Raw genomic sequence first — 26163 nt, forward strand, 5'->3', positions numbered from 1 at the left:
TGTGTGTGTGTGTACAGGCTGGGTAGACAATACACATCTATACTGTTGTAAATCAAATCACCTGGAAGCAGAGCAGACACAAAGGTTTGGGTGCTTATATTTTAATAAGATAGGAAAGGAGTTAAGCAACAATGAAAGACTCAAGCAGAATGCACATCGTTGCTTAATTCCTTTCCCCATATCCATTAATCTCTTACAAAAGACAAACGAGTCTGGGTGCATCATATCCAGCAGTAGGTACAGCATATGCAAAGGCCAGTGGTTGGGTAGAGTCTAATCACTCAGGCCCTGCTGCATGGAGCCTGTATCTCCAGAGCGTGCTACACAGCCATGACCCTACAGCAGGAAGGATTCTTTCCCCACTTGCCACACCTTGGAATGATCAGATCACAGCAGACATGTGATTTGGGGAAGTCTTTTCCCAAATATCAAGTGATCTTTGACATAGCTGCAGATGAAATCTCTGCTCAGACAGAGATGTTCATCTTTGTCCTAGCCAAACCAATTCTCCTCTTGTGAGAGAAGGGGGATTCTGAAAGAAGCAGGAGGAAGCCAATTATTGGCAGCACCAGAAGGAGAAAGTAAACACAAAGTGAATCAGCGAAGCAAGGCTGGCTCAGGCAGCCGACAGAGTGTGTGGTATGAACCTGTGCTAATGTGCCCCTCTGTCGCTCTGTAGGGACCACCATGCTCTGGATCCAGAATTTTTCAGTTCATTCTCTAAGACTTGGGGCACTGTACTACTCTTACCTCTAGCATCCTGGGAGAGTCTCGGCATCTTTTATTAAATTATAATTTTAATAGTTTTGGAGGTATAGATAGCACACAGAAAACTGTGTGTGTTTAATGTATGCAATTTGCTAAACTTGGGTATCTCCACACCTTCATGAAGCCATCACCGCAATCAAAGTTACAGTCATACATTTTTCACCTCCCTGGTGTGCTTTATTTTTATTTATCTATTGTTGGTGTTGTTTTGTAGTATGAACACTTAACATGTCATCTATTCTCAACAAATTTTTAAGACTACAGTACAATATTGTTCACTACGAGTGCTACATGGTGCAACTGATTTGTAAAACCTTCATCTTGCATAACCAAAGCTGTTCACCCAATGAAAAAAAACTCCCCTGTGTCACACGCTCTGCAGTAAGTCCTGCAACCTGTCATCATCAGACTCCAACAGAGTATGCAGATATTTTTGAATTACAGCTCCTGGTCCTTTCTTACAAACAGACAACCATCCCCATCTGAATCACAGAAGTTCCTGAGCTCTGGCCCTGTGCAGAGCACATTGTGTGTGTGTGTGTGTGTGTGTGTGTGTGTGTGTGTGTGTGTGTGTGTGCGAGCGCGCATGCGCGCATGCATGTTTGTGTGTGCATCACCTCCAGCTCGGGGAGGATAAAGGATGAGATGAAGAACCAGTGACAGATCTTTGGTTTAAACCTATGTGTCCAACTCTAAATTCTGCACCCCCACACCCCTCCAGGAAGCCAAAAATGGAGTTGTACACCAGAGTGGGAGATGTAAAATATATCATGATCTCTAGACTTCACATTAGCCAGGCTGACCAGGGTCTCTAAGACTATGACCCAATTGTGCACAATACACAGCAAAGATTCCCTGTGAGATTCTGATGTCCCCTACTTTTAATAGCTCTTCTTCACCCCCAGTTATGGACAGCATTGGGGAAAGGTTCTCTCTGCTTGTGGCCTGGTCCTAAACTCATGGTGTTTACAACTATGAGCTCTAAAAAGTACAATTTTGTCGGACTTCTTATGTCTATGTCACTGTTAAAGAACTGAGAGTTGAGAGGCCATGAAGATTGACAAGCACATGTTGGGGAAAGACCAGTGTGTGACAAGGTGAGTCGCAGAGGCTGAGGTGAGCTACAGTCACCCTGTGCCATCACTGAAAGTGTCTGGCATGTATCTTCCCTTATAGGTGCACATCTGACCTTTTTTCCTCTCCAACACAAGCAGAACCAAGAGGTCAGCATTGGGCACAGGAAGAAATAGGAGGAGAAAAAAGACGGGAGCTGGGCTTGTTAGTCCTGTTTGTATTTTAGGACAAGGCCCTGATGCCCCCCTTGTTTGGTTCCACAAGTTTCTGCAGTCACCCAGAAGCAGCATCTGTTCTTTCTGGCCCAGGGGAAATCAGAGACTGAGGACAGGGAGTGGGTGCTTCTGGGAAACAGGTGTGCAGTGTCCTGTTTATCTGCTATAACAGAAGACAGCAGTTTGCGGGGGTGGGGGTTCTCTATCTCCCTGCAAACAACTGTGCATCACAAACACTCATATGCAAGTGTGTGTGTGCCACACTCACCCATGCACTGTGGACACTGAACACCAAGGGGGCTGTGGTTGGGTGCTCTCATTATAGTGTTCACACCAGTGCTTGCTTTCTCCATGCATTACCTCTGCTGTGTACTTCTCTTTGGCAATTTTGGCACAGGGCCTGCCTGGGTCAGGAAAAACTATAGCCATGTATGTCTGGGCCTGGCCTTTGAGACCTTCCATAATCTGGCCCATTTTTAATTAAAGCCACCCAGGTACACTGAATCTCAAAAGTGCACCACAGACTACTGGTTTTACACGTAAGACTGGCAGCCTTTGATGCACATGGCCTTTTCTTCTAAGGTGATTTTTCCCAGAGACTCACAGTTACAGTCAGAGTCGGTTAGACAGGGCTGCTATAACAAGGAGCCCCAAACTCTCAGTGTGAACACTGTGACCACTGAGTTGCCATAGTGGCAAACACCGCTGCAGATTATAGGCTTAATGGAAAATTTCACCACAACAGTGACATGGGTTCCCATGCTCTTTCTACCTTATACGGCCTTTGCCCTTCACTTGTATCTCCCAGAAGCACCATAGAAGGGCCTGAGTCATCGTACAATGTAATTTTAAGGGAAGGTACCTACACATGGCCCCAAACTAATTGTGAAAGAGGTTTGGAAATACGTCTTCAAATGTGCCTAAAAAGATGACCATGATGCCCATCCCGATCACCATCTACCTTACACTTCCTCCCACACCCAGGGCACCTGCACACAAGCTCACACTTCCCATGCACTCTGCATCACACTCATAATTCAGCATTCCAGAGTATGGTAGACAGTGGATTCGACATTTCTTGAATGTGACGCCTCAGACTTGAAAATGTGAATCAATTGTTCCTTACAGCACACCACAGTAGAAAAAGAAGAGGCTAACTGGACTAACTGACAAAAACATACCAATGAGGAATAGGGAGAAGTGAGGCACACAGCTGGCATGGATTTATACTGAATCTGAAATCCCACTGGGCGGGCAAAATGAATGCCCTCTAGGAAAAGTGGAAATGCTTGTTTATTGCTCTGCTTTCACACTGACTGGGTAATTTAAAAAAAAAAAAAATGTGGTTTGGGGCCAGGGATTTAGATCAGTGGTTCTGCTTCCTGCCTTGCAAGCACAGGGACCTGAGTTTGAACCCCAGTACCAAAAAAAAAAACCAAAAAACAAAAAACAATTCACTTGGAGTGAGAAATCGATTCTCTCGGCATGAGGATGATTCTGGAGGTCAGAAGTCATCAAGGGCCTCACTAGTGGTGGAGCCACAAGGCAGTGAGGGCATCCCATGGCAGGACAAGGGAAGTGTCTTTATCTTACGTGGTCTCTGTCTCTTTCCTTCGAAATCCACCAGGGTTCGCTCATGTGGGCTCCACTCCAGTAACCTTGACCATCCCTAATCCATTCCCCAAATCTCCACAGCTGAACATCTCTGCCTGATTCAGCTGCTCTTAATTCATACTCTTAAATTCATCCTCTTAATTTCACGCCCCATGACGGTGATTAAATTTCAACTCATGGAAACTTGGGGTGACCCCTGCAAGCCGCATCCAAACTCTATGAGGTTTCTGCATTAAACACAAATTCTGGTATGGTTTGGACCCTTCGTTCATGTCATTGGCCTCATTTCATGAGTGCCCCTGGACCTTCCTGTTAGAGGGCTGTTCCACACTATCCTTGCTGTTCTCCTTGGCCTGTTCTGAGGTGAACATGGGAACGTAATCCTTTGCTGTAGTTCACATGTTGAATTCTTCCAAAGGCCCAGGTGTTAAGGCTTGGTCCCCAGGCTGTCACTACTGAAACCTTGACGAAGTGAGGCCTACAGATAGTGCCTCTGGGCTGAGCAGTTTTACAGGTATGGGAACCCAACCCCTTTCTTGTCCCTGAAGACTTCCAGGCCATAAGGGGAACAGTTGGCTCTACCTCACAATTCACACTAAGCGTGCAATCAGTGTGTCTGCCTGATGAGGGCTGGAGTCTCTTAAGCAGTGAGACAAAATAAACTTTTTCTCTCTATGGATATCTCTTTTTTGTTACCATGACAGAAAGCTGACTAACAAAACAGGAACACTAAAGCATTCAGAAGCGATCTCATGATCTGTGGCACTAGAGGAACATCTGTGGCTACAAGAGTAGCCCAACCTGGTGATTGCTTTACCAGTACAGTTTTTTATAGGCTGCCAATCTGAGTTTCTGAAAGGTTGACAGCAGCCCTGAACAATCTAACGTTCTTGTAGCCCAACCTGGTGATTGCTTTACCAGTACAGTTTTTTATAGGCTGCCAATCTGAGTTTCTGGTTTCTGGTTTAGAAAACACATTCACAGTTCTGAAACCCCACTGATTAGTTTCTCCCTTTTTCTGCTTCTCTGCAATGACTCAGTAGAAGTAGAAATGAAGCCCCTGAGTGAAAAGCCAGCGGGTTTGGCCCATGTCATTGTCACTATACTCAACTGAGAACTTTTCCTAGATTCTGCCACTCTGTCACTGGATTTATTTTGTCAGTGTTTGGTTGTTTGGTTCACTGGTTATTGTTTTAATGTAATCTTCATGTTTTTGTTTAATAATGAATAGGGTTTTCAAACTCGGCTAGTCCCCAAGTTTCCTCATAGAATGTCTCTGTGTTTTGCATGTCTGTTTGAAAGAAGCAGAATTCTTCTGGAGTTCACCTACTTTTTGTAAACCCTCGGCAAGCACAGCCACATACAGCATGTATAAACTGCTAATGTTCTACTTCCCAACCTCTTGTCCTGGAATGGGAGATTCAGCCTTGGGCAAGTTTGTTTCCCAGGAGTATTTGTCATTGTGTAGATACAGTTGGTTCTCAATTGAAAAATGGGTGCAACTGGCTTCTCATGGGTGGAGGCCAGAGATACTGCTGGTCGCTTTGGATGCGCAGACAGCTCCCACCACAAAGGATTATCCAGCCAAAAATGTCAATGACGCTGAGGCTGTGAAGCCTACCCTGTATGGACCAATTCTTTGAAATACTCAGAGGTAACTCTTTTCAGCGCTCTTTCAAGAAGCAGCCCATGAAGCCCATTCTCTCACCTCTTCTACCCAGTCCTCAGGTGTGGGAAACATGGGTTGTGGGAGCCAGTCATGGCCCACTGGCTTTTTGAGAGATAACTTCTTTCTTTATTATCAAGGCATTGACACAATGTGTGGTCAGGATGTTCCTAATTAGCATTTGTTAACATTTGTTCCTTTTTAAGGACTGCACGTGTTAAACTTGTTTTTGACCCTGCACGGGAGAAACTCGGATAGCCAAAGATCTGTAGGAGTCAGGTGCTTCCTGTTAAAGATCTGACGTTATCTGTAGGAGTCAGGTGTTTCCTGTTGATGTGCCTTTAAAAGGCTGATGCTTGCCTGCAATAAACGTTGCCTTGATCAGACTCTTGTCTTGGCGTCCTTCCTTTCTCTCTGCCCCATCTCCACCCCGCTGCTCTTTCAGGTTTGAGGCACTGCTGGACAGGGCTCTGCGTCGCCGGCTCGCGACATTCAGGGTCCTTCAGGAGAAGGCTCCTGCCCACCTGAACAACCTCACCTCCTGCTCCTCATCCCCCTGTCACCAGATCCCCACATCCACTGGCTGGAGCATCCTTCATCCCAACACATTTTTCCTGCTCAGGGCCTGTGCCACAGGAGGCTCTTAGCCTCCAACTCTCTCTGTCCTCTGTAACTATTCCAAACCCATGGGTGGTCATTGTGCTAACCACAAGGAGATTTCCTTCTGCACTGGGTTGGTGAAGGATCCTTCTCAGCAGACACAGCCATACAGGTGCACAAGTCAATGGGAGGAAAGTGAGCAGGATTTCAGCCCCTAGTCATCTGCTCAGCCGAGTATCTTTTTTTCACTATACAACTCACATAATTGTATATGGCAGGATTGCCACTTCTCCCCTTCTCTTGGCTATGTCTTACCCATTCTTCAGATCACAGCCTCAGACTGCCTTCCTCTGGGCAGATCACTCATACCTCAAGTCTGGACTGAGTGCTCTAAAACCTTAGCTGTGTATTCATGGCGATGATTACTAAGAATTAGTGTGTTTTCTAATGCCCTCCTCCCTGACGATGAGAAACACATGTCTTTTGCTTCCAGCTAATTCCCAAGGACGTAGCATCCAACACAGGTTAGATAATTCCATCGGTATTTGTAAAGTGGGGATCATTCCAGTGAAGAGGCACATCGGCCACAACATGAGCGCATCTGGCTGTGGTTATGAATTTTCTCCTCTGCAACCCTCCCCTCTTGGTGACATCATGCCTTGCCAGTTCTTGAGCAAGTGAGTGATCCAGGCGATTCTTACAAGTGCCCTGGCTGGCTAGTGGGAGTTGGGTCACATGATAAGGTGGCAGAACTGGACCAAAATGTTCACTCTGTGCTGACCGGGCACCATGTGAGGCCCCATCTCCTTCAGCCTCTGCCCCTCCTGATTCAGACTTCGTGTCCTTACATCAAGAATATCCCGTAAATGTCAGATAAGTGGTAAAGAATTCTATATGCTGTCTGTTCACTTGTAAGATCCCTAATCCCTTCTTTTGCTCAGAAGTCTGACTGTCAATGGAGTTTGTCACCTGTTCACTTCTGGAGGAAGCGGGGCTGACTCATCTTGGCAGGAGAAAGTGATTTGCTGGTAAATATAGAGATGAATGACTACATCCTTATGGGGTGCTTTCAAGTAGGGCAAAAGAAGCCCATTAATCATCGTGACATTTAGAGGGGCTTGCAGAGGCATCCCGGTGGTGCAAGAAGAGGATCAACAAGAAGCTTAGGGATACTTGGGTGGCCAAGGAAAGCACCACAGAGAAAGTAATGACTGCACTAGGTTTTGAGGAATAAACAAGCATTCTTCAGACAGCATGATGGAAGAGAGCCAGAGGACGTTTTTGGCAGATACACTATCTTACAACCCCTTATTTCAGTAAAATATTCATTTTTGAAAGGTAAATGACTACAATGAGGGTCATCCAAAAGGAATGGTTCCAGCCATTCCCACTTGAGTGTAAATCAAGCTTATAATTCTCCTTAAGCAGCTAGCTTGTAGTTCTTCACAGAAAAGATGTGGTTCACTTCCCTGCATGTTCTCTGCTTTTTACTTTAATCACAGCTCTTCTACCATTCACCTCTTTGCCCTGCTATCCATTCTGTTTCTTTGCCCAAACTGCTACCCCACTTTTTCTTGGACTACCGCAATAGCGCCCATTCTTTCTCTGCCTTGGCCCTTGTCACACCTGCAATCAATCCTCTAAGTAGCCAGAATGATGATGGACATTCCAGTGTAACATGGTTGCCTTCGTTGTAATCTTTTCACAGTGAACCTGGTTTACAGGGTCCCTAGTGATTGAGACAGTACTGGCCTTTCCATCTCAATGGCTGCCACACTGACCTCCTGGGGTTACTAGGTATTCTGGACAACAAAGGAGCTGATTGGCCAAGTGAATGCACATGGCATGACTCACTCGAGCTCACTGACAGCTATGGGGAGCAAGTTCAAGTGTGCGTCTTCATTAAGGACACACCAGCAGTGACTGCTCAGTGCTGGTGCAGAATGTGACAGCTACGGCCCCTGCCCTTACCACAGGACTGGAGGAGATGAGTAGGTGTTAGCAGAGGCAAATGCTGCCACTGTCGGTCAGATCTGAGCTCACCCCTCCTTCAGGCACCAACTGATGGGCCCTGACTGGTCTGCTTCCTTTACTTCAGTTTCCCCAGTCTGGGCTTAAAGTCATGATCCTCCTGCCTCAGCCTCCCAGAGTGCTGGAGTTGATTATAGATATGTATCACCACACTCCCTGCATAGTAGTTCTTAACCAACCATGCCTCAGTGGGGTAGTTTTAACTATAACAGAAATCCCAGCAATAAACCCACTTACACAGTTAACTGCTCTCTGATAAGGTACCAAAGATACACAATGAGGAAGGGACAGTCTACTTCACCTTAGTGTATAGGAAATCAGATATCCAGGTACAAAAGAATTATAATGGACTCAGATCTTACATGGTACACAAAAATCAACCTAAAGTGGCTTAAAGACTTGCACATAGTACTTAAAGCTGCAAAATTCTTTAAAGAAAACACAAAGGAAAAAGTGGATAACCTTTGTCTTGCGTGAAAGTTTTTTTACATATAACACCAAATACACAGGTAACAAAAACAAAAATAGAGTAACATCTCATTAAAATGTGTCTGCACCACAAGAAAACAACCAACAGAGAGTACGGACAACTTACAGGATGGGAGAAATATGTGCAAAGCATATATAATAATATTAAGGGGCTAATATCCAAAATACATAAGGAACCCCTGCAACTCAACAGCATAATTAAACAATGAATTTTCCAAAATTCACAAAGAATTACAGGTATATAAAAAATATTCAGCATCACTCATCATGGAAATTCTAATGAACCACAGTGATATCACTTCACACTTGGAGAATGGCTATATCAAAGAATAGAAAGAGAAAACAAGAAAGGGAGGGAGGGAAGCAGAGAAAAAAGAGGAAATAGGACAGCTTTGTCTTGTCATCCTAGGACAAGGATGTGAACAACTGGAACTTTGTACACTGCGCTGGTGGGAATGTAATATGGTGTACCTACTATAGGAAATGACACGGAGTTTCCTCTAAAAACTACAAATGGAATTAGCATGTAATTAATCAATCTCATGTGTCAGGAGCTTGCACCCCCAAATAATAGAAATCTGGGTCTAAAAGCAGTATTTGCACTTCCATGTTCATTGCAGCATTATTTTCAAAATATACAAACACCATGAATGTTCATCAACAGGTGGGTCGATAAAGATATAATAGGGAGCAGGGCGTGGTGGCACACGCCTGTAATCCAGAACTCAGGAGGCTGAGGCAGGAGGATCTCTGTGAGTTCGAAGCCAGCCTGGGCTACATAGTGAGTTCCAGGTCAGTCTCAAATATATAGTGAGACCCTGTCTCAAACAAAACAAAACAAAGATATAATAGGGAAGCATTCAGACTTAAAACAGAGGCCTGGTGATATAGGACAGTATGAATGCACCTGTGGGACACTTCCCTGGACACAAACCATTCCCAGGTAGTTACTTATTCTCAAATGTCAAAAGCTAGGGCTTCCTGCATTCATGCATTCATCCCTGCCCCCTGCAGATGTTTAAATCACAGGGTCCAGGTACTGCACTACGTTTAGCATAACAAAAGGCCAATAGAAAACCAAGCTCTGGCTTCCTATGCCTCCACCTTGGGCAAGTCACCTGGGCTTTACTTTCTTCCTTCTACAATCAGAAGATACAGTGGAAGAATAGTAATCACTCTGGGAGCCAAACCATGATTTTTGTGATCATAGTGCTCTTCTCTTCATAGGCTCTGTTATCCCTACAGCAATTGTTTGATATTATACTTGGACAGTTATATTGGTGTAAAAGGAATACAACTTAGACTAGAATATGTTTCTATTTTTTTCTCCCTGACTTTGAAGGAAATTAAAGCATTGCATTGGTTCCTAAAGCTACTGCGGTCTCTATGCTCTGACAGTGTTGCGATTGGTGGCTAAGTCAGCTGTGGTCATTTCTCAAGGATAGAGTAAGAGGACATAAGTATAAGGATCCTCAGTTTAATTACTCATCACCACTACCTGAGCAGCTCCTGTGTCCACTTTCTGCTGCTCTGCTGAGCACTGAGAGCTGTAGAAGTGAAGATGTTCACCAAGAGGCCTCCGTTCCTTTTCCTGATGCACAGTATCAGATACATAATTGGGATTCGACTCGATTAATACAACATCCACTAAAAAATGTATAAACACTTCAGGAAAAGAAAAACAGTGTGATATCCCTGCACCCTATATGGCCCTTCTTCTTCTGGGCACTGGGACAACTCAACTTACTTCAGTGACAAGGGAAGGGCAGTCCCCCTGAACTGGGGAGATGGGGCTCTCTGTACATTACATCTTTGGATCCCTGGTCTTCAACCCTAAGGACTGATCAGACACAGTGGTTAAACTATGCATCAACATGGGCAGAAAAGCCATGGTATCCAGCTGTTAGGTCAAATGTTTCTGTAAAAGTATGTTTTAGAAAAGATTAATGTTGACATCATGAGACTTAGAAGAAAGCAGATGAGCCTCCGTAGTGTGTGCGGGCCTCATCCAATTAGATGAAGGCCTTAGTAGAGAGGACAGATTTCCCCTAAAGAAGAAACTCTGCCAGCAGACTAGCTTTGGATGTGAATGCAAGTGTTCCTTGAGTCTCCAGCCTGCCAGCTCACCCTAAAGATTTTGGACTTTCCACTGTCTACAACTGCATGAGCCAAATTGTTAAAATAATTCTCTTTTGCTCTCTTCCTCCTACCCTCAAGGAAGTAGAGACACATGACATCACATTCCCTGAGTTAAAACTCTACCTGTTAGTGAAGATTTTACACACACACACACACACACACACACACACACACACACTTCTTATATTCTTATCAGGGGGTACGATACATCCTATGGCTTCTCTTTCACTGGGACACTGGACCCATGTACTATGGATGTGCTACATTCCCCAGAGGTACCTGGCAAATGAAGAGTTATTGCAATAAAAGCAGGAGAGGAAAAGTGGAAGGAAACCTCCTGGAAGATTTCATCTAGTTAGCTTCCTACATCTTAGAACACAGAACCAGCTAGAGTGAGTGACTGGCTCAAGACCACACAGCATATCAGTGCCAGTACCACCTTCAAGACTCTTCTTTCCGTGATACCCTCGTCACAAGACCACTCTGGAGGTGTTGGAGTTATAGTCTGATTATTTAGATGAATGAAAAGAAAAATAATACCAGTGGAGGGTTTTCTTGGACAATTCTGTGCCAGACTCTACATTCAGGCCCCTACGTAGTCATTTTATTTGATCAGCTGTCTCACGAGGCAGGCATTGGTCCCCTCTGACAGATAAGCCATAGGTTAGAGCATGCAGAAGTCCTCTTGTGCAAAGCTGCTGGTTGGAGACTGGAAAGGAGCACAAGCACTCACTCTACCCACTCAGACTGTAACAGCCCAAGGTGCAGTTGGAAAAGGGGACTTCAGGGCACAGGACACAGGGCCTGGGCTGAAGTGGAAGGGCACAGGACATTGTGTCATGCTCACCGATGTTTTGTGCCACTTGGCTCATTTTACTGCGAAGCTCTCGCCCTGCAAATGCCTTTGCCAGCAAATGCTTATTCAGGAGAGACACCTGTTCCCTAATCTTCTGGCAAGGCTGTCTGTGGATTCCAGTGCTGTTTGTTAATGCTCTGGGCTTCTCAGGGATTTGCAAGCATAGCTCCCAGGAGAGAATAGGAGTGGATTTTATTCATCGCTTGGCAGCCTTGCCTGGTGGGAAGGCACCGGTTGAGTGCACAGCACTGAATCCACATAATTGGATGGGACCCAAACAGAAAAAGCACAGGAAAAGAATCAAGTCCTGAAAATAGTCCACTGAGCTAAGTACCACAAGCAAGTTCAATGCTAGCACCCACAAACAAGCCACTCTATACGACTCTTCTAAGAGACAGAGATGTCTACTTTGCCACACACCCCCAGAAATAGCTAGGAAAAGAAATGGAAAAACAAAGTAAAACAAAACACTAGATTTTATCATGTGCCTGCTAAGTCTGCTTGTGTAGTTTTGGCACATATTAACTCCTGAAATCCTCTAATTAAAAAAGATATGATCCCATGTCCCCATTCACCTAAGCCACAAAGCATGGACCACAGCAGGGAAGTGAATGCAGAATCTTATCTGAGCCACACTGCAACAGCCTCAGAGGTAGCAGCTGTGCTGGGTCACACACAACTGTGACACCTGAGACAGATGCACTGGGCTGAAGTGATCTGGAATGTGACCTGTCCCATCCTACCCCTTGCCAGCCCCCAGGGAAACCCCAAGAGGCTGCCACCTGCCAATGGAGACATCCACCCCTCCTCAGCCCCCCCCACTAGGTCTCTCTAATGCCACAAAAAGCAAGACAGTCTGTGGCTCAGTCTGTGGCTGACCAATTCTTCACATTACCATGCATTGCTCCTGGTGTTAGTTACTCACCCCACAAACATATCTTGAGCATGGCTTTAGGACCTGAGGATGTGGAAATAAATGAGCCGGCTTCTACTCCCAGGCTCTCAGAGTGGGAGAGAGAGATGCCTAGAGCATTGGGAGCTGACCAGGTTCAATACAAAGGCTTCAGCTACTGCCTGGAGAGATTTGCCGAGTGATTTGTCCTGTAGAGTCAGCTAGCAGTGCCTCTGACAGTGGGGAACTTGGAGATAACCTGGGGTGCAACAGAGCACCTACCACGAGGTAAAGGGTCAACTGTGGTCTTTCTGGATTGAGGTATCTTCAAGAGGAGGCCCTGCCTTCGCACCTTGCCCCAGCCTCCATGGGAATACTGAGCTATCAATGCCCATGAGAAGCTCATCCCATGATGACAGATTCATTGGTCTCCACTCCCTTCCTCACTCATTCACAGATCCTCTGTTGGGGCTAAGGCCTCAGGATTCTGAGAAGCACAGTGGTTCAGCCCTTGGTCCTGCATCTATAGGTCACTGTGACCCATCCTTAACATGTTTCTATCTGGCTCTGGCATCTGCTCTTTGCATGGCACCAGGCCCTATGGGCTTCAGGACCTCATCCCTCAGGAGGATTCTGGCAGCCCTTTCCTTTGCTCCTCAGGACTATGAGGGTGCGTGGTACAGCGGCGTGACCCATAAGGAGATGTAACCCAGGCGGTTCTCAGAGCTGGGCAAGGTAATGACACAGGAGCGTGTCAAGGGTACCTCTGAACTGTGTGAGCACAGAGCACAGGGGTCCACAAAGGTGGTGCAGCTCTTGTGGGTGCTGGCTGGGCACAGGCAGCCTTTCACACTCTTGCCTTGGGCTGAGTGATGACTAATGTTCAACATCAGCTTGTCTAGGCTATGTGGTGCTCAGATGTTTGGCTGGACATTATTTGGGCTGCCTGTAAGGTAGTTTCTGAATGAAACTGATGTTAGAAGCAGCATGCTGAGTAAATGAGATGGAACTAGGCAACCCACTCAGGGTCTCAATAAAACTAGCAAAAGTGAGTCACAGAGAGAATTTCCTGTCTCTTACTGTCTGATTTGTGATGTCAGTTTTCTCCTGTCTTTGGGCTCAAGCTTGGACTGAAACTCTACCATCAGGTCTCCCGGGTCTACAGCTTGCTGAATTCAGATTTGGGGGCTTCTCAGCCTCCGTAATTGCATGAAGCAATTCTTTATGACAATGGAGGGCCCAACACTGTTGATATTTTCTCTCTGGACAGTACTGAAAAAAACAGGCTGGTTATTTCTGAGCAATTTACTGATAAGAACATGTCACGAGCTGGTTGTGGTGCTGTAGGCCTAGAGGCTGAGGCAGGAGGATCACACGTTTTAGCTCAGTCTGGGGAATTTAGCAAGACTCTCAAAAGAAAGTGGGATTGGAGATGTAGTTCAGTGTGAAGACCCAGAAAAAAGAAAAGAACACATCACATGCTGGCTAAAGAGAAATAAGGACAGTCATACTGTGTGGGCCAGAAGCCTCCACATCTCTCTCGAATAACAATGGGTGTCTCTTGGGAAGCAGAAACAAAGGGGAGGACAGACGATACACATTTACCAAACAACCACTGAGCACCAGTTACTGGGATAAAATCTTTACACTCATTCTGCACTGAATGTACACAACTCTGCATAAGATTATTAACTGATAGTGATTCTACTCTACAGGTGGGAAAACTGATGTCCAAAGAATGAGCAAATGAAGTTTCAATACCAGGCAGGCCTAGTGCCAGCAAATCAGTGCTACTACATAGTCAGAGAGAACCCCATCAGGACACACATTCCCTCGCTCCAAAGTGGACCGCATAGAGAAGGCACTGGACGAGGAGGACCATACTCCTTGAGTCCATGCCACTTGGTAAGAGGAAGATGTATGGTAAATGTTCTCCGATATAAAGAATGTGGGATGGCTAGTGGGGGGAAGTGAAAAGGAATGCCTAAGTGGCATTGGCAGCGTTACCTCTGAGGAAGTGGGCTTGCAGTATCCAGCTCCAAAGACCAAGTTTTCCAGGGAGATAATGGACTGTTCTTGTCCCGCCTCTGGGCCTCCTTTACCAAGCCACGATCCTCTTCCTGGGCGAGTAAAACTAGAAAAGAGAGAAAAGAAGGAGAAATGGGTTGTAACAAAAGCAATGGTGCCATTAGCTTAGCCCCTGTGAAGGGTGGTGCTGGGAAGTGCACGCGGTGAGTTATTTAGAAGGAGGAGCTTGCCCTGTAGAGCAGGGGTGGCGAAACTATGGCACACATGCCACAGCTGGCACTCAGAGCTGTCACCGTTGGCACATAAGCCAAGTCACCCCTGTCAGCTGAGCATCAAATAACCGTTGTGTTTTTGTTTTCTAAACTGAAACCTCAGTATTCAGGTTTAATTGCATGGCTGGTACTTTGTGATAAATAAGTGGGTTTGGGGTTGGAGTTTGGGCACTCAGTCTATAAAAGGTCTGCCATCACTGCCCTCACTCGTGTTTGAACAGGATATTTCTGTATTTTCATGACCAAGGGGTCCAAAGGACGCTTGTGATTTGAGGCCAACAATGACACGCATTCCGCAATTCTGCACAAAAATGTCCACCCCGAATGTTACCGGACAGCTGATTGAGAGGCAGAGGCAGAGCTGTAGGGCTACATCTTCCAGAGAGGCAGGTGGGGTGGGTCAGCAACAGAGGTGCAGCTTGATCAAAGCAATGCCAGCCCTGCCTCTGCACCTCTGTGGTGCATCCTCTGGATGGAGCTCCTCCCACTTAGCCCCACCCTGACTCACTGCTGGGTCTTTCTATATAAGAACACAAAACAATGTCCACTCTGCAATCCATGCATCTGCCTAGGAGAGTGTTTGAAACTTCTGTAGTAATAAAGCGTTCATGATATCCATGAATACTCTGGAATATTGTCACCTGTTTCACAGACAGACAGATCCCATCCTGCTCTGTAATTCACTGGAAAGATCAGCAGACACACTGCAATGGCAACCACTGATTTCAGAATGAAAGAAGACTAGGAAAGGTGATGCGGTTATTTGATTCCATCTTATGTGGGATTATAGCCACCTCCACTACCTTAATCTTTTTTTATTGTCTTTAATAATTTAAGAGGAATTGCTTACACTCATTTTTCCTTTCAGATCTCATGTACTGATTATCTTATGGTTCACTGTTTCATGTTGATCTTCATATGATGAATACTATTTTATAGGTATGCTATAGTCCCCGGTGAGGTTTAAATCTCTGCTGGCACAGTACATCTGGATTATCAATAGCCTCCAGTGACATCAGCTTTACCACAGCTGCTCAAAAAAAAAAAAAAATAGAGAGAGAGATTTCATCCCAGAGACTCACGCTCTTGCTTAAAATATTGACAAGACAGGGCCAGGGATTTAGCTCAGCGGTTCAGTAGCCTGCCTTGCAAGTGCAAGGACCCGAGTTCAATCGCCGGTACCAAAAAAATAAAATAAAATATTGACAAGGCAATAGTTAGGAATCCACTTCTGTTCAGTTTATTTACTCAAATATTAGGCTCATACCACAAGCCAGGCAGCATGTTAGGTTTTAGGTGGATGGAGGTGTATCTTCTACTTTAAAGACCCCTTGATGTAGAGAGGGAGGAAGTGAACCATTAGGCAACGGAGGTAAACTGAGGCTGGGAGCAGAGTAGAGCAGTGTGTGAAATGAGCTTTGTGTAAAGGATACAGAGCCAGGTGGTGTCAAATAAGGAACAATGAGTAGTGAGTGACCAGCCCGTGAAGTCAGTCTGCCAGGAGTCACAGCCCAGCACGGCCTGTCTGCTGTGAGACAAGGCAGTGTTTAGGACCTCCGGCTGCTTCTGTCTCCCCAGGTGGCAGAGGGCTGATGAGGGACTGCAGCCATGGAGTCACTATGAGGACTCAAATTAGCCAAAGGGCAGTTTTCCATGTCTGGAAATAGCAAGGGCTCAGTAAATGCTAGTAAAGATTGTTGGCAATAAAACAAATATAAAAAGTCATGATTACATATATACAGCTCACGTTGACAAAACCACAGTTATAGTTGGTCCTTCATCATCTTGGGTTCCACATGTTTAACCAAGCATGGCTTGAAAATATCAGGAATAAAAGGCATTTATACCGAAGTATAGCAGCTATTTCCATGGCATTTACATTGTGTTGGCTGTGATAAGTGACACGGAGATAATTTAAAGCGTACAGGAGGATATGCACTGATTATAGCAAATCTGTACCACTTACATAAGGGCCTTGAGCATTGGTGGATTTTGGTATCTATGGGGGTCCTCAAACCAAGTCTTTGCCCTATTTTGAGGAATGACTGTATGAGACCATTTCATCATTATTCTGATTTTTTTAAAACTGAGAGCTAAGTTTACTATTCAGCCGGATGAGTAGAAGGAACATTCAAGAAAAAAAGTAAAACAGGCACGTGCACACAGATGACCACACCAGATTCAGAGGACAGATTGCAAATCAATAACCAAAAGAACCTGTTATTTCCATAAGTGAGAACCCTGATTAGCTTTTCCATTGCATGGGAATCCTTCAGGAGAAATCGAGCTTGAGGGAAAAACCTGTATTCTCTGCTTTGCTGTGCTTCTGGGGAAGCTAAGGGTCTTTTGAGGTTAACTTTTAATTTCACACCTGCTTCATACTTATTGTCTAATGCTATGAAAAACTGGCTCTTCTGGCAAATCCAGTGCTTGCCCTATTTGACAGGTATTTCCCACAACCTTAAGGGTTCCCTTTGTTCTTAGCTGCTGCGAGCCAACATAAAAATTCTACCAGCAAATCCAGAGTGTTCTAATTTTACCTGCATCCCCAGAGAAGTTGAAGTCCTTACTGACTCTCGCTGCGCTCCTTGCCTGCAAGTGGGCTGCAGATTTGCAAAGCACTGCTCCTAACACAGGTTCCTTTTTCTCCTAAGATTTCCCACAACCCCACATCTTCACTAATACTACAGCAGGAAGAGAGAGACCCACTCACCCCTACGGCTCCGCTCCAGGGGTTGGGAAAGCTTCTGCCTCCTCCCTCATCCTCCCCTCTGCCCTCCTGCCTCCATGGCTGACATCACTGCCAGCCCAACCCACTCACTGCTGCGGTATCTTCAGAGCACAGAGGTCTCATCAGGTCATTCTCCTGCTCCAACCTTCAATGCCTCCTTCTTACGTAATAAATGGGTTTGCCATTCCTTAATGTGCTGTTAATCACACTGTTGAAATCTAGCTGCAATTTACTGTCCCAAATTCATTTTCCGCTGTCACAGGCTCATGGCCTGGGTAGAGAGCATGAGAACGCTTTTTTTTTTCCTTCAAGCATTCCTTTCAGGCCCCAAGTTGAACTGCTTTTCATGTGCTAAAAATTACTTGCCATTTATTAAATCTTATTAGTGCCAGCCATGTGGCCAAGATCAGGGGCTTGGAATATGGTAGATGCTAAATAAAAACTAAACTGTTGAATGCATGGCCAAGGGTTTTATATGGACTACTTTATTAAACCCTCCTAGTACATCTTTTGGTGTCTTCTGTGAAACTGAAGCCCAAATGCTCAAGAGAACTTGAGTTAACAGCCAGGGTGCAGAACTGCCACAAGGGTCCATCTGATCTTAAGGACCAGGCCTTTAACCTCTACCTTGCACTGGGCTCCCTAGATATTTTCAAAATCCCTCTGAGTAGCAGGCATTTCTCTGAATCAGAGATCAGAATCTACAGGTATTTTGTTGAGGCTGCAAGCCTTTCACCATCAGGGCTTGATCTATTCATCCCAGAGGTTTTAGGTTTGACTTTTGTGAGACACAATTCACCTAAGTTCAGAGAAGCCACTTGTGAGTTTCACTTTGGATTTTGAAAAAAAAAAATGTCTTCTTATTTGTTTGTATGTTGAAACAGATGTTTAGATCTCCCAGACATAAGTCCCAGGGCTAGACAAAATGATGGTCATGACTCCAGCTGAAAATAAATAACGCATTCCTACCACAGGCTCCCCCTCACCTCAGCAGAACAACCTGCTGGTTCCAGGACACCTCCTCCGTGCTGGCCTTGCCTCCTTAGTTATCCTTTGGTGACTCTGACAGATTGTACACTGCACTCTGCACTGAAGCTCTATTTCCCAAGCCTAAGCGTGAGAAAGTGCCTAGAGATTATGCTTTCCTGAAGAATGATATTCTGCTGCTTTCTGGACTCTTATCTCTCCTGCTACTTCCTCAACTCAAATATGCCTTCTTGTGTCCCTACAGTGATGAGTATTGCAATGACTTCTGTCAACAACTACACCTGTCACGCCCTAATTACACACAATCAGATGGGCCCCTGCACTTAAAGGACAATGTATTCCAGTGTCTCACGACAGGATGTGCTGCAAAAACCTGGCACTTCCACAGAGTTCAGCAGGCCCTCAGCAAATATCCACCCAATGGAAGAAAAATTCTAAAGGGCCCCTGTGGACTCCCTCATCCAATCCTCTCCTTTCTTCAGAGCTCAGTTTCCATAAGGTTTTTGGCAGAGAAATGTCCAAACTTCTCAACAGAGCACTGAGGGCCGTGGACTTTTCCACTTGGCCCATGGTTCCAGGATCTCCCAGACAAGTCAGTCCACTCTGCTTTCAGCTCCTGCCATGTGCATCCATCTTTCCTCTCATGCATGATTTCCTCTGCCAAAAGCCAATATGACTACAAACTTTCTCCTGTGTTGTTCACTATTTCCCTCTCAGAATTCATCTCACCTGTCCTTTAGCCCAATCTATTTTTCCTCCCTGGGGCAATATGTCTTGCTGTCCGCACTCTGATTATTTGATATACATGTGCTCTCTCTACTGGTCTTGGTCTATCCATGTTGGAAATGGCCTATTAGCCAGAAGCACTCACAGTGGAATGGAGCAGGTGGACAGAACCACTGGTTTATAGCCTCCAGGAATATTAACTCACTGTCACTTCTCATGGCTGCAGGCTGCTATCTCATTTCCTACTCATGGAGTTCAACAAAGAACAGGGTCTTCAAGCATACACAGCCAAGATGCTGTTTTCCATTTAAACTCTCAGGGTAGAGAAAGCTATCTAGAAAAGGAAAATTGAAATTTTTTCCTTTCCAACACTCCAGATTCCACCCCTAAATATTCCTTTGCACACATTTGTGCAAATTGCACCCATGCATGTGTGATGATTTGAAATGTCCTAAGTCTCCTGATTTGGTGATCTTGGGAGCATTATGAATGGCAGAGCAGAACACCCTGTGCTCGTGATTGTCAGCGCTCTCTGTCCCCTTACAGAATTCACAGGGTGTCAGAGTCCCATGTGACCTCAGAGATGCTGCAGGGCAAGTCAGTCAAGGGGAAAGCAAAAAACCCTTACAGATGGGCCTTCTGAATAAGTTAAACCATTTATGGAACCAGAGACAAAACGAAACCCTTGCCATGCACCTGGCCCTGTCCTCATCCGGGATCCATTCAAATTTCATGCAGATGGGACATGTCAGTGCCCCTATTTAGAGATGGATATTATGTAATTCTGGAACATTAGATGACTTCTCAACTGAGGTACAGCTGGAAAAATACTGAAGCCTATGGAAGAATCAAAGTCCTCCTAGTATGAGACACAGTATACAAGATTTTAGTCCCTGGGCTCCAGGCCAGTATCCCCTGGATCCCTGATGCTCTCGTCACACCTCTCCACAACTCTTTGTTTCTCTCAGTAAAGTCCACGCTTATCCCTGCAGCTGAGGAGAAGCTTCTCTGGTCTGCATTAACTGTGGTCCTCTCGGCCACCCCACATACAAGGGCTGCACTTAACTTCATACCTGATCAGGGGTTGCTGCAGAGCCACCAGGGCAGCGTGGATGGTCACCGAGATCACTGACAGATGGAAGTAGTCGAACATGACAGGGACCTGGTGGTGTAGACCCCTCCGGGGGTGGAAGTGGAGGCCCAATGTGCGGCTGCTGATCATTGGCGCCCCGGCCACATCCCTCAGCCTGAAAGGCGAGACAGTGAGCTCATGTGAGTGATAGTGCCTTGTCCTGGCTGTCACTCAAACAGATACCCATTGCAGCCTTTCCACAGGCCAGGGACTACTCATACATCGCCAATACCTGCTAAAACCCTGCCTGGTTAGCAATCATTTTTCCAATGACTGGCAAATGAAGATCCCCCAAGGCTGCCCAGCAGACCCAGGCTATGAAACCAAGCCCACGCACCAGTGAGGATTAAGGTGATCAGTTTTCTTTCCAAGGCTACTTCCAGTGCTATAGCCCTCCTGGCTTCTACCCTTGTTTTTTCTTCTTGCCCCAAGGCTCTAGTCAATTTTGCAAGCCTGTGCTCTCTATTTGATTTCTGCCATCTTAAGGACAGGAGCTGGGACTAATACATCTCAGTATCTCCAGCAGCAACCCAGTATTTGACATCCTGAGGAAACTGGTCCAATATGTGCTCATTAAAATGTATGCCTGATTGAGTGAGTGAATAGTAGCATGGGTGGCTCCCACAGCACAGTGACAGGTTTGGTGAAGGACCCCCACCTCTGCTCCTGCATTTGGCAAAGGGTGTGTGTTTGATCTGGGGAGAAAACCAACTAGCAGGAAGGGCTTGCCAGCATCCTTGATGATAAAGGGGAATTGATTTCCATCAAAATCAAAGTTGGTGTGTTGGCCCTCAAGAGAATCAGCACCGCTCTCCAGCTGGAAAAATGAACCGCACGCTCTGCAAATTGTGCTGAGCAAAAGTGTGTGGGAAACCAGGATGAGCATCTTCCGGGAGTATGGTGAAGAGAGAAGTTTCTCCTCCTCCATGGACAGGAGCCTGGACACAGGGCTGGTGGGTGAAAGGAGCGACCACCACCAACAGATCCAGAGGTTGTGCATCCCCAGGGCCTCGGCTGCTTGTGCACAAACAGAAGCCGGGTGAGAGCCAACCGAGCCACAGGGCCGGCATGACTATAAATACACCGTGCCTAAGGCCTCCTTTTCCATCAGCAAGAACCTGAAGATGAGAGGATGAAGAACCTCGGCATGTGTCTCAGAAAGCAACTACCACTGACACTCACTTTGATTCTGAGGACAACTCCTTAAGGTTTTACTATGAACTTTGCACACTCCTTTCCCCTGTAATTCTGCTAGACACCTTGTGAGGTGTTTACCAACATCGTTTTCTTTATAGAAAAGGAGGTAAAGCCAGCATGACTTCATTAACTTGTTCCAAGGCGCAAGGCCAAAGTGAAATGCTAGATGGGGTCTTTCTGACTCCGTGATCTGTTCTGATCACTGCTTAGTATTGCTGAGTCCCTTCAGACACAGGCTCCATGAACCACAGAAATACCCTTTGGGCAACCGGCAGCTACACATAGCTCAGGGTAGCAAAGATGGAAAAAAAAAAAAGGTTAACAGTAATTTAAAGCACATTAACAGAAGTGAAGAATTTAGAGGGAGGGAGGTGATTGGCCTCCTGTGCTCCGAAATGGATGTAGTCTATTCCTAGATGCCAGGCTGTATTCCCGGGAGTGTGCGTCCAGGCGGTTGTCTCAGTTTAGAAGAGATGGAGACAAACTTGATAGCACTGAGAAGAGAAGGTCTGCTTTATCATAACAGGACTACAGTAATAAAAAATAAACAACAACAAAACAGTTCGCTCATAAGCAGTGAGCCCCGTATTTAACCTAGAGATGAAGAGCTTTCCTCGTCTGAACAGCTGTCCAGACTGAGCTTGCTGCATTATCAAGGAAAACAACGGAAGTCAATTAAGGGAAGGCACACAAGGATGAACTGCCCCTGGGAGCTGAGCTGTCCTGGACAGAAAGGGATGTGGTGGGAAGGAAGCAGCTCCCTGACCCTGTGCAAGCAAGTGCCAAGGACACCCTGCAGGGTCACAAGTGTAAATGTGAGGCAGCTAGAGCAGGGCTGCTGGAACTCAGCAATACCGGTTTTAGAGACTGAATACTGCTTCCTGGGAACCCAAGTATCCTGTACATCTTAAACTGTTCAGCAACATCTCTGGCCTCCACTCACAAAATGACAATAATATTCTACATCCAGATATCACTGTCTACGGATACGGTCCAGTGTCCCCAGAGAGTGGCATCTTCCTGCCCGACTTGAGAGCCACGGATGAGATGGTTGTCAAGAGCCCTGCCAAGCCTGGCATTAGAGCCCACACTTCTGTTCCTTTTCATTTTCTTTCTAGATGCTGCTGACCAACTGATATTTCAGAGCCAAATGTCTACCCCCAGGACATGCCACAGATGCCTTATCATCCTTAAACTCAATTTATGAAAATGAAAAACGACAACATTTCCAATCTTCCCAGCCGCTGGCTTCCTGTCCCTCTTAGCTAATCCTGCGTTTCATGAGAGTCCCCTACTCTGATTGTTATTAAGTGCTTTGTATTAAAAGAGAGGAAGCAACACATTCAAGCTCGGTCCCACTTGCGTCTAGGAAGTCATAAAAAGGAAGAAGACATTTATCCCACAGGCCATGCTCTTGGCCTGGTTACATATATTGTCTCTGTTAATCTTCATAGCAGACCTAATAATGATGACAATTTTATAAACGAGGCTACCGAGACTTGGAAAAATACAGAAATTCAGCCTGTATTTCAGGGTGTAGTTGCTGCATTTTTTATAATTTGGGCCAATTTCCTGCACCCATACTCACCATTCATTGCTCTTTTGATGGCAAGAATGACTCCTTTGCTGTGTCCACTATGACTTATCCTTGAAGTTTCTTAAAGAGTTGATAAAGAATAATTTCTAGGCTAAATTTGAAATCCGTAGGAGGATTCTGTGGCTAACTGCAAAGGTCCACCATGGAGCTATGGAGCTAAGGACGTAGGACGCGAGGGGATTACTAGAAGAGTTTGTGACAGCAACCACAGATGGTGGAGAGAAACACAAGAACAATGAAATCAGGTGTTTTGAGGGCCAGGGATTTAGCTCAGGAGTTCCGCCGCCTACCTTGCAAGCACAAAGACCCAAGTTCGATCCCTGGTACCAAAAAAAAGAAGAAAAAAAAAAAGAAGTCAGGGGTTTTTATTCTAATATTGTAGGTAAGATTTCTTTTTTTTTTTTCAGTGCTGGGAATTGAACCCAGGTCCTTGGTACTGACATTTATCCCTAACCCATTAAAAAAATTTTTTTTCAGACTAGCTCAAACTTGTGATCCTTCATTTTCGGTCTCACAAAGTACTGAAATTACAGGCCTATGCCTCCAGGCCTGGCTTACAGATAAGGTTTCTTCCATATCCCCACCCATCCAGGGGGGAAGTGTGTGATGAGAGTATCAGGGGCCAGGAAAGGCCATTGAGCACAGACACTGTGTCAGGGCTAAGGACAGACACTCTGAGCAGCCCAGAGTCCCAGCTCTCCCAGCCACACTACCATACACATCCATTCTCCATGCTCAACACCATGAAGTCTCTGACACGCCCACAGAAGTCCTGTTTGGATTCAGACCCAGCGACTCCCTGTGTTGTACAAATACCCACCACAATAGACAGGGAACAGTCTTTGGGAAGGGGAGAACTGCATAAGATTAGCTAAGAGAAACAGGAAGCCAGAGGCTGGGAAGATTGGAAATGCCATCCTTTTTCATATTCATAATCAGACAAAGGATGATAGGCATCTGTGGCACATCAGGGTGGTGGCAGGGACAGGGTCTGAAGCAAAGCTCTTCTGACTTTGAAGAGGAGGGGTTGGTTCTACCAGCATCAGCCCACTAGCACCCTAATTCCCTAAACAACTGATGAAGTTGGACAGACCAGACACATGGATAGAAAGGTCAGGATGTGCTGAGATGTCACTAGTAGAATACAGGCAGAAGAAAGTATACCCCTTTTTACAACAGAGGAGAGCCCCTCTGGGGAGCTTGTGCTGTGTGCCTAGGGCAGTGAGAACACAGGTCCTGGTCCCCAACTCATAATGCAAAGACTTTCAGGAGAGAAATTTGGGGAAGCTGGGGTAGGTTCTCAACAATGTGGGAAGGGGCTTACAGTGTCTTGTACACATCCTACTGGCAGATGAAGTTTCTTTGGAGGAGTGTCTGCCTGGAATGGTTTCCTCCAAGACAGAGGTTTCCTGGCCATAAGAAGCTTTAGTATTTCAGAGAACTGTAAGGGCGAGGCTAGGTTTGAAGTGAAGGGTTGTTCAATGAGGATATCTCCAAGGAATTCACAAAGATACTCTAAGGGTGACTCAGTCTCTGCCATAGGATGGGCCCCACTTACAATCCAACACGATCCCCTGCCCCTTCCCCCACCTTCATCCTCTTCTGACCCCCTCAGTCCTCCAGACACAAGAATGACAGTGGAGAAGAAAGTTGGAGAAGTACAAAATCTCCCTCTACCCGCTGTGCGCTTTCCTGCTCTGGGAATTTCCCATTCTAAGTCTGGAGGTGCAGCACAGAAAGAAGAGAATAAAAAAAAGGTATAAACTGGATGAGAATTTAGACCTTCGATAACACTTCACTGAGCTTTTTAATAAGTACGAAAGAATAATTCATTACGGGAAAGAATTCAGAGAGTCTAATGTCAAAAATGATCACCGTGGGGTTGGAGGCCGAGGCCACAAACGACTCAGAGGAAGCAGTTATGAGAAGGAGGATAGTTGCCTCCCACTTACATAATCGGCAGGTTATCCATAAATGGATTGTAAATGTTCAGAGTTGAAACACAGTAGCAGACATTCAGCACAAAGATGTAGCACCACAGCAGAACTTCCTCTGATTCAGAAGGGGCTTTGAATTTTGTGGCCTCATGGGGTCATTATTCTAAAATCCCCAATTATGACTGCATTACAAATGTATAAAGTGTAGAAGGTATGAGTTCTGAAAGCCCAGAACGTGGGAGTTTTCTGTGTATGTCTCTGGGAGCCAAGATGCCTGCCAAAGGTGCATGAAGTCTGAAAAGTCACTCAACATTCTCAGTCCATGTTCCATGTATGGTGTTTGGTTGTGAGCCTGTCCAGAAAGCACGCCCCTGGGACACGCTCGCGATCACTGCTACCCCGATTTAACCTGGGGCAGCACATGGCAGCTGGCGAGGAACCAGATATCTGAAAGATGTTCCCAGGACTGTGCCACGCAGCACCCCGGAAGTGAGTGAGGAGGGGTGCAAGCCACATCCTGCCACCAAAGTCCGAGGGGCCCTGCGACACTCACTGCTGCTCGCTGTCTGTACTGTGCAGGTCCACCTTGAGTTGGAAATCGACTTCGCTCAGGGCGTCTTCCACCTGCAAGAGAAACCCAATCCAAGAGATTTTAGGAGTCAGCTCTTGTCCAAATGAAAGAACTGTTCTATGTCCCAAAGGGGAATCAATCTCGCCACCATAGCATTCTCGTTTATGCCTAACACGGACTCTCACACACGTTCTATGGAGTTCGGGATGACCAGGTGATCCGGGGGTGTTGTGCAGAAAATGAAGGCAAGCATTTAGGTAGCAATTTAGGCAGATCTTATTTTCCTTCAAAAAAGTTTTATTAGTATATTTTGTAATACATAATAATGGCATTTGTTTTAGGGAACTGGCACACCACCTACCACATCTCGATCACTTTTATATTCCTTCCTCCTCACCTTTCCCTCTTCCTCCTTCCCCAGATTCCTTTCCTATCTCAAAAGAAGAACACCTCGTTTCCTACAAACTCACCTTTATTTTGCTCTTTATTTGCTTTGTTGGACTTCTCATGCAAAGGGAAACCATATAATATTTAATCTTCCATTATGGTCTCAAGAGCCTTCAAACACTGTTACGTTTTTCTCCTGTTTGTCTTGCCTGTTTCCCCCTACCATCACTGCAGTTACAGTCTGTAGAATGTGT

The 26163-nt window shown here is 45.7% G+C and overlaps 1 protein-coding gene across 5 annotated transcripts in view; it reads right to left on the reverse strand.

Moving 5' to 3' along the window:
* Window positions 1-26163, reverse strand: part of Fam135b (family with sequence similarity 135 member B) — a 322410-nt gene that overhangs the window by 75876 nt on the left and 220371 nt on the right. For all 5 annotated transcript variants that reach the window (XM_010629616.2, XM_010629613.2, XM_010629612.2 and 2 more), the window contains exons 5-7: window positions 25505-25575; window positions 20162-20335; window positions 14352-14478 (exon numbers count right to left, since the gene is read on the reverse strand). In XM_010629616.2, the coding sequence (XP_010627918.1) occupies window positions 14352-14478; window positions 20162-20335; window positions 25505-25575 (372 nt within the window). The remainder of the gene's footprint in view (window positions 1-14351; window positions 14479-20161; window positions 20336-25504; window positions 25576-26163) is intronic.

Source organism: Fukomys damarensis, unplaced genomic scaffold (genome assembly GCF_012274545.1).
Source record: "Fukomys damarensis isolate Sample0158 unplaced genomic scaffold, DMR_v1.0_HiC HiC_scaffold_5, whole genome shotgun sequence".
Classification (NCBI taxonomy): domain Eukaryota; kingdom Metazoa; phylum Chordata; class Mammalia; order Rodentia; family Bathyergidae; genus Fukomys; species Fukomys damarensis.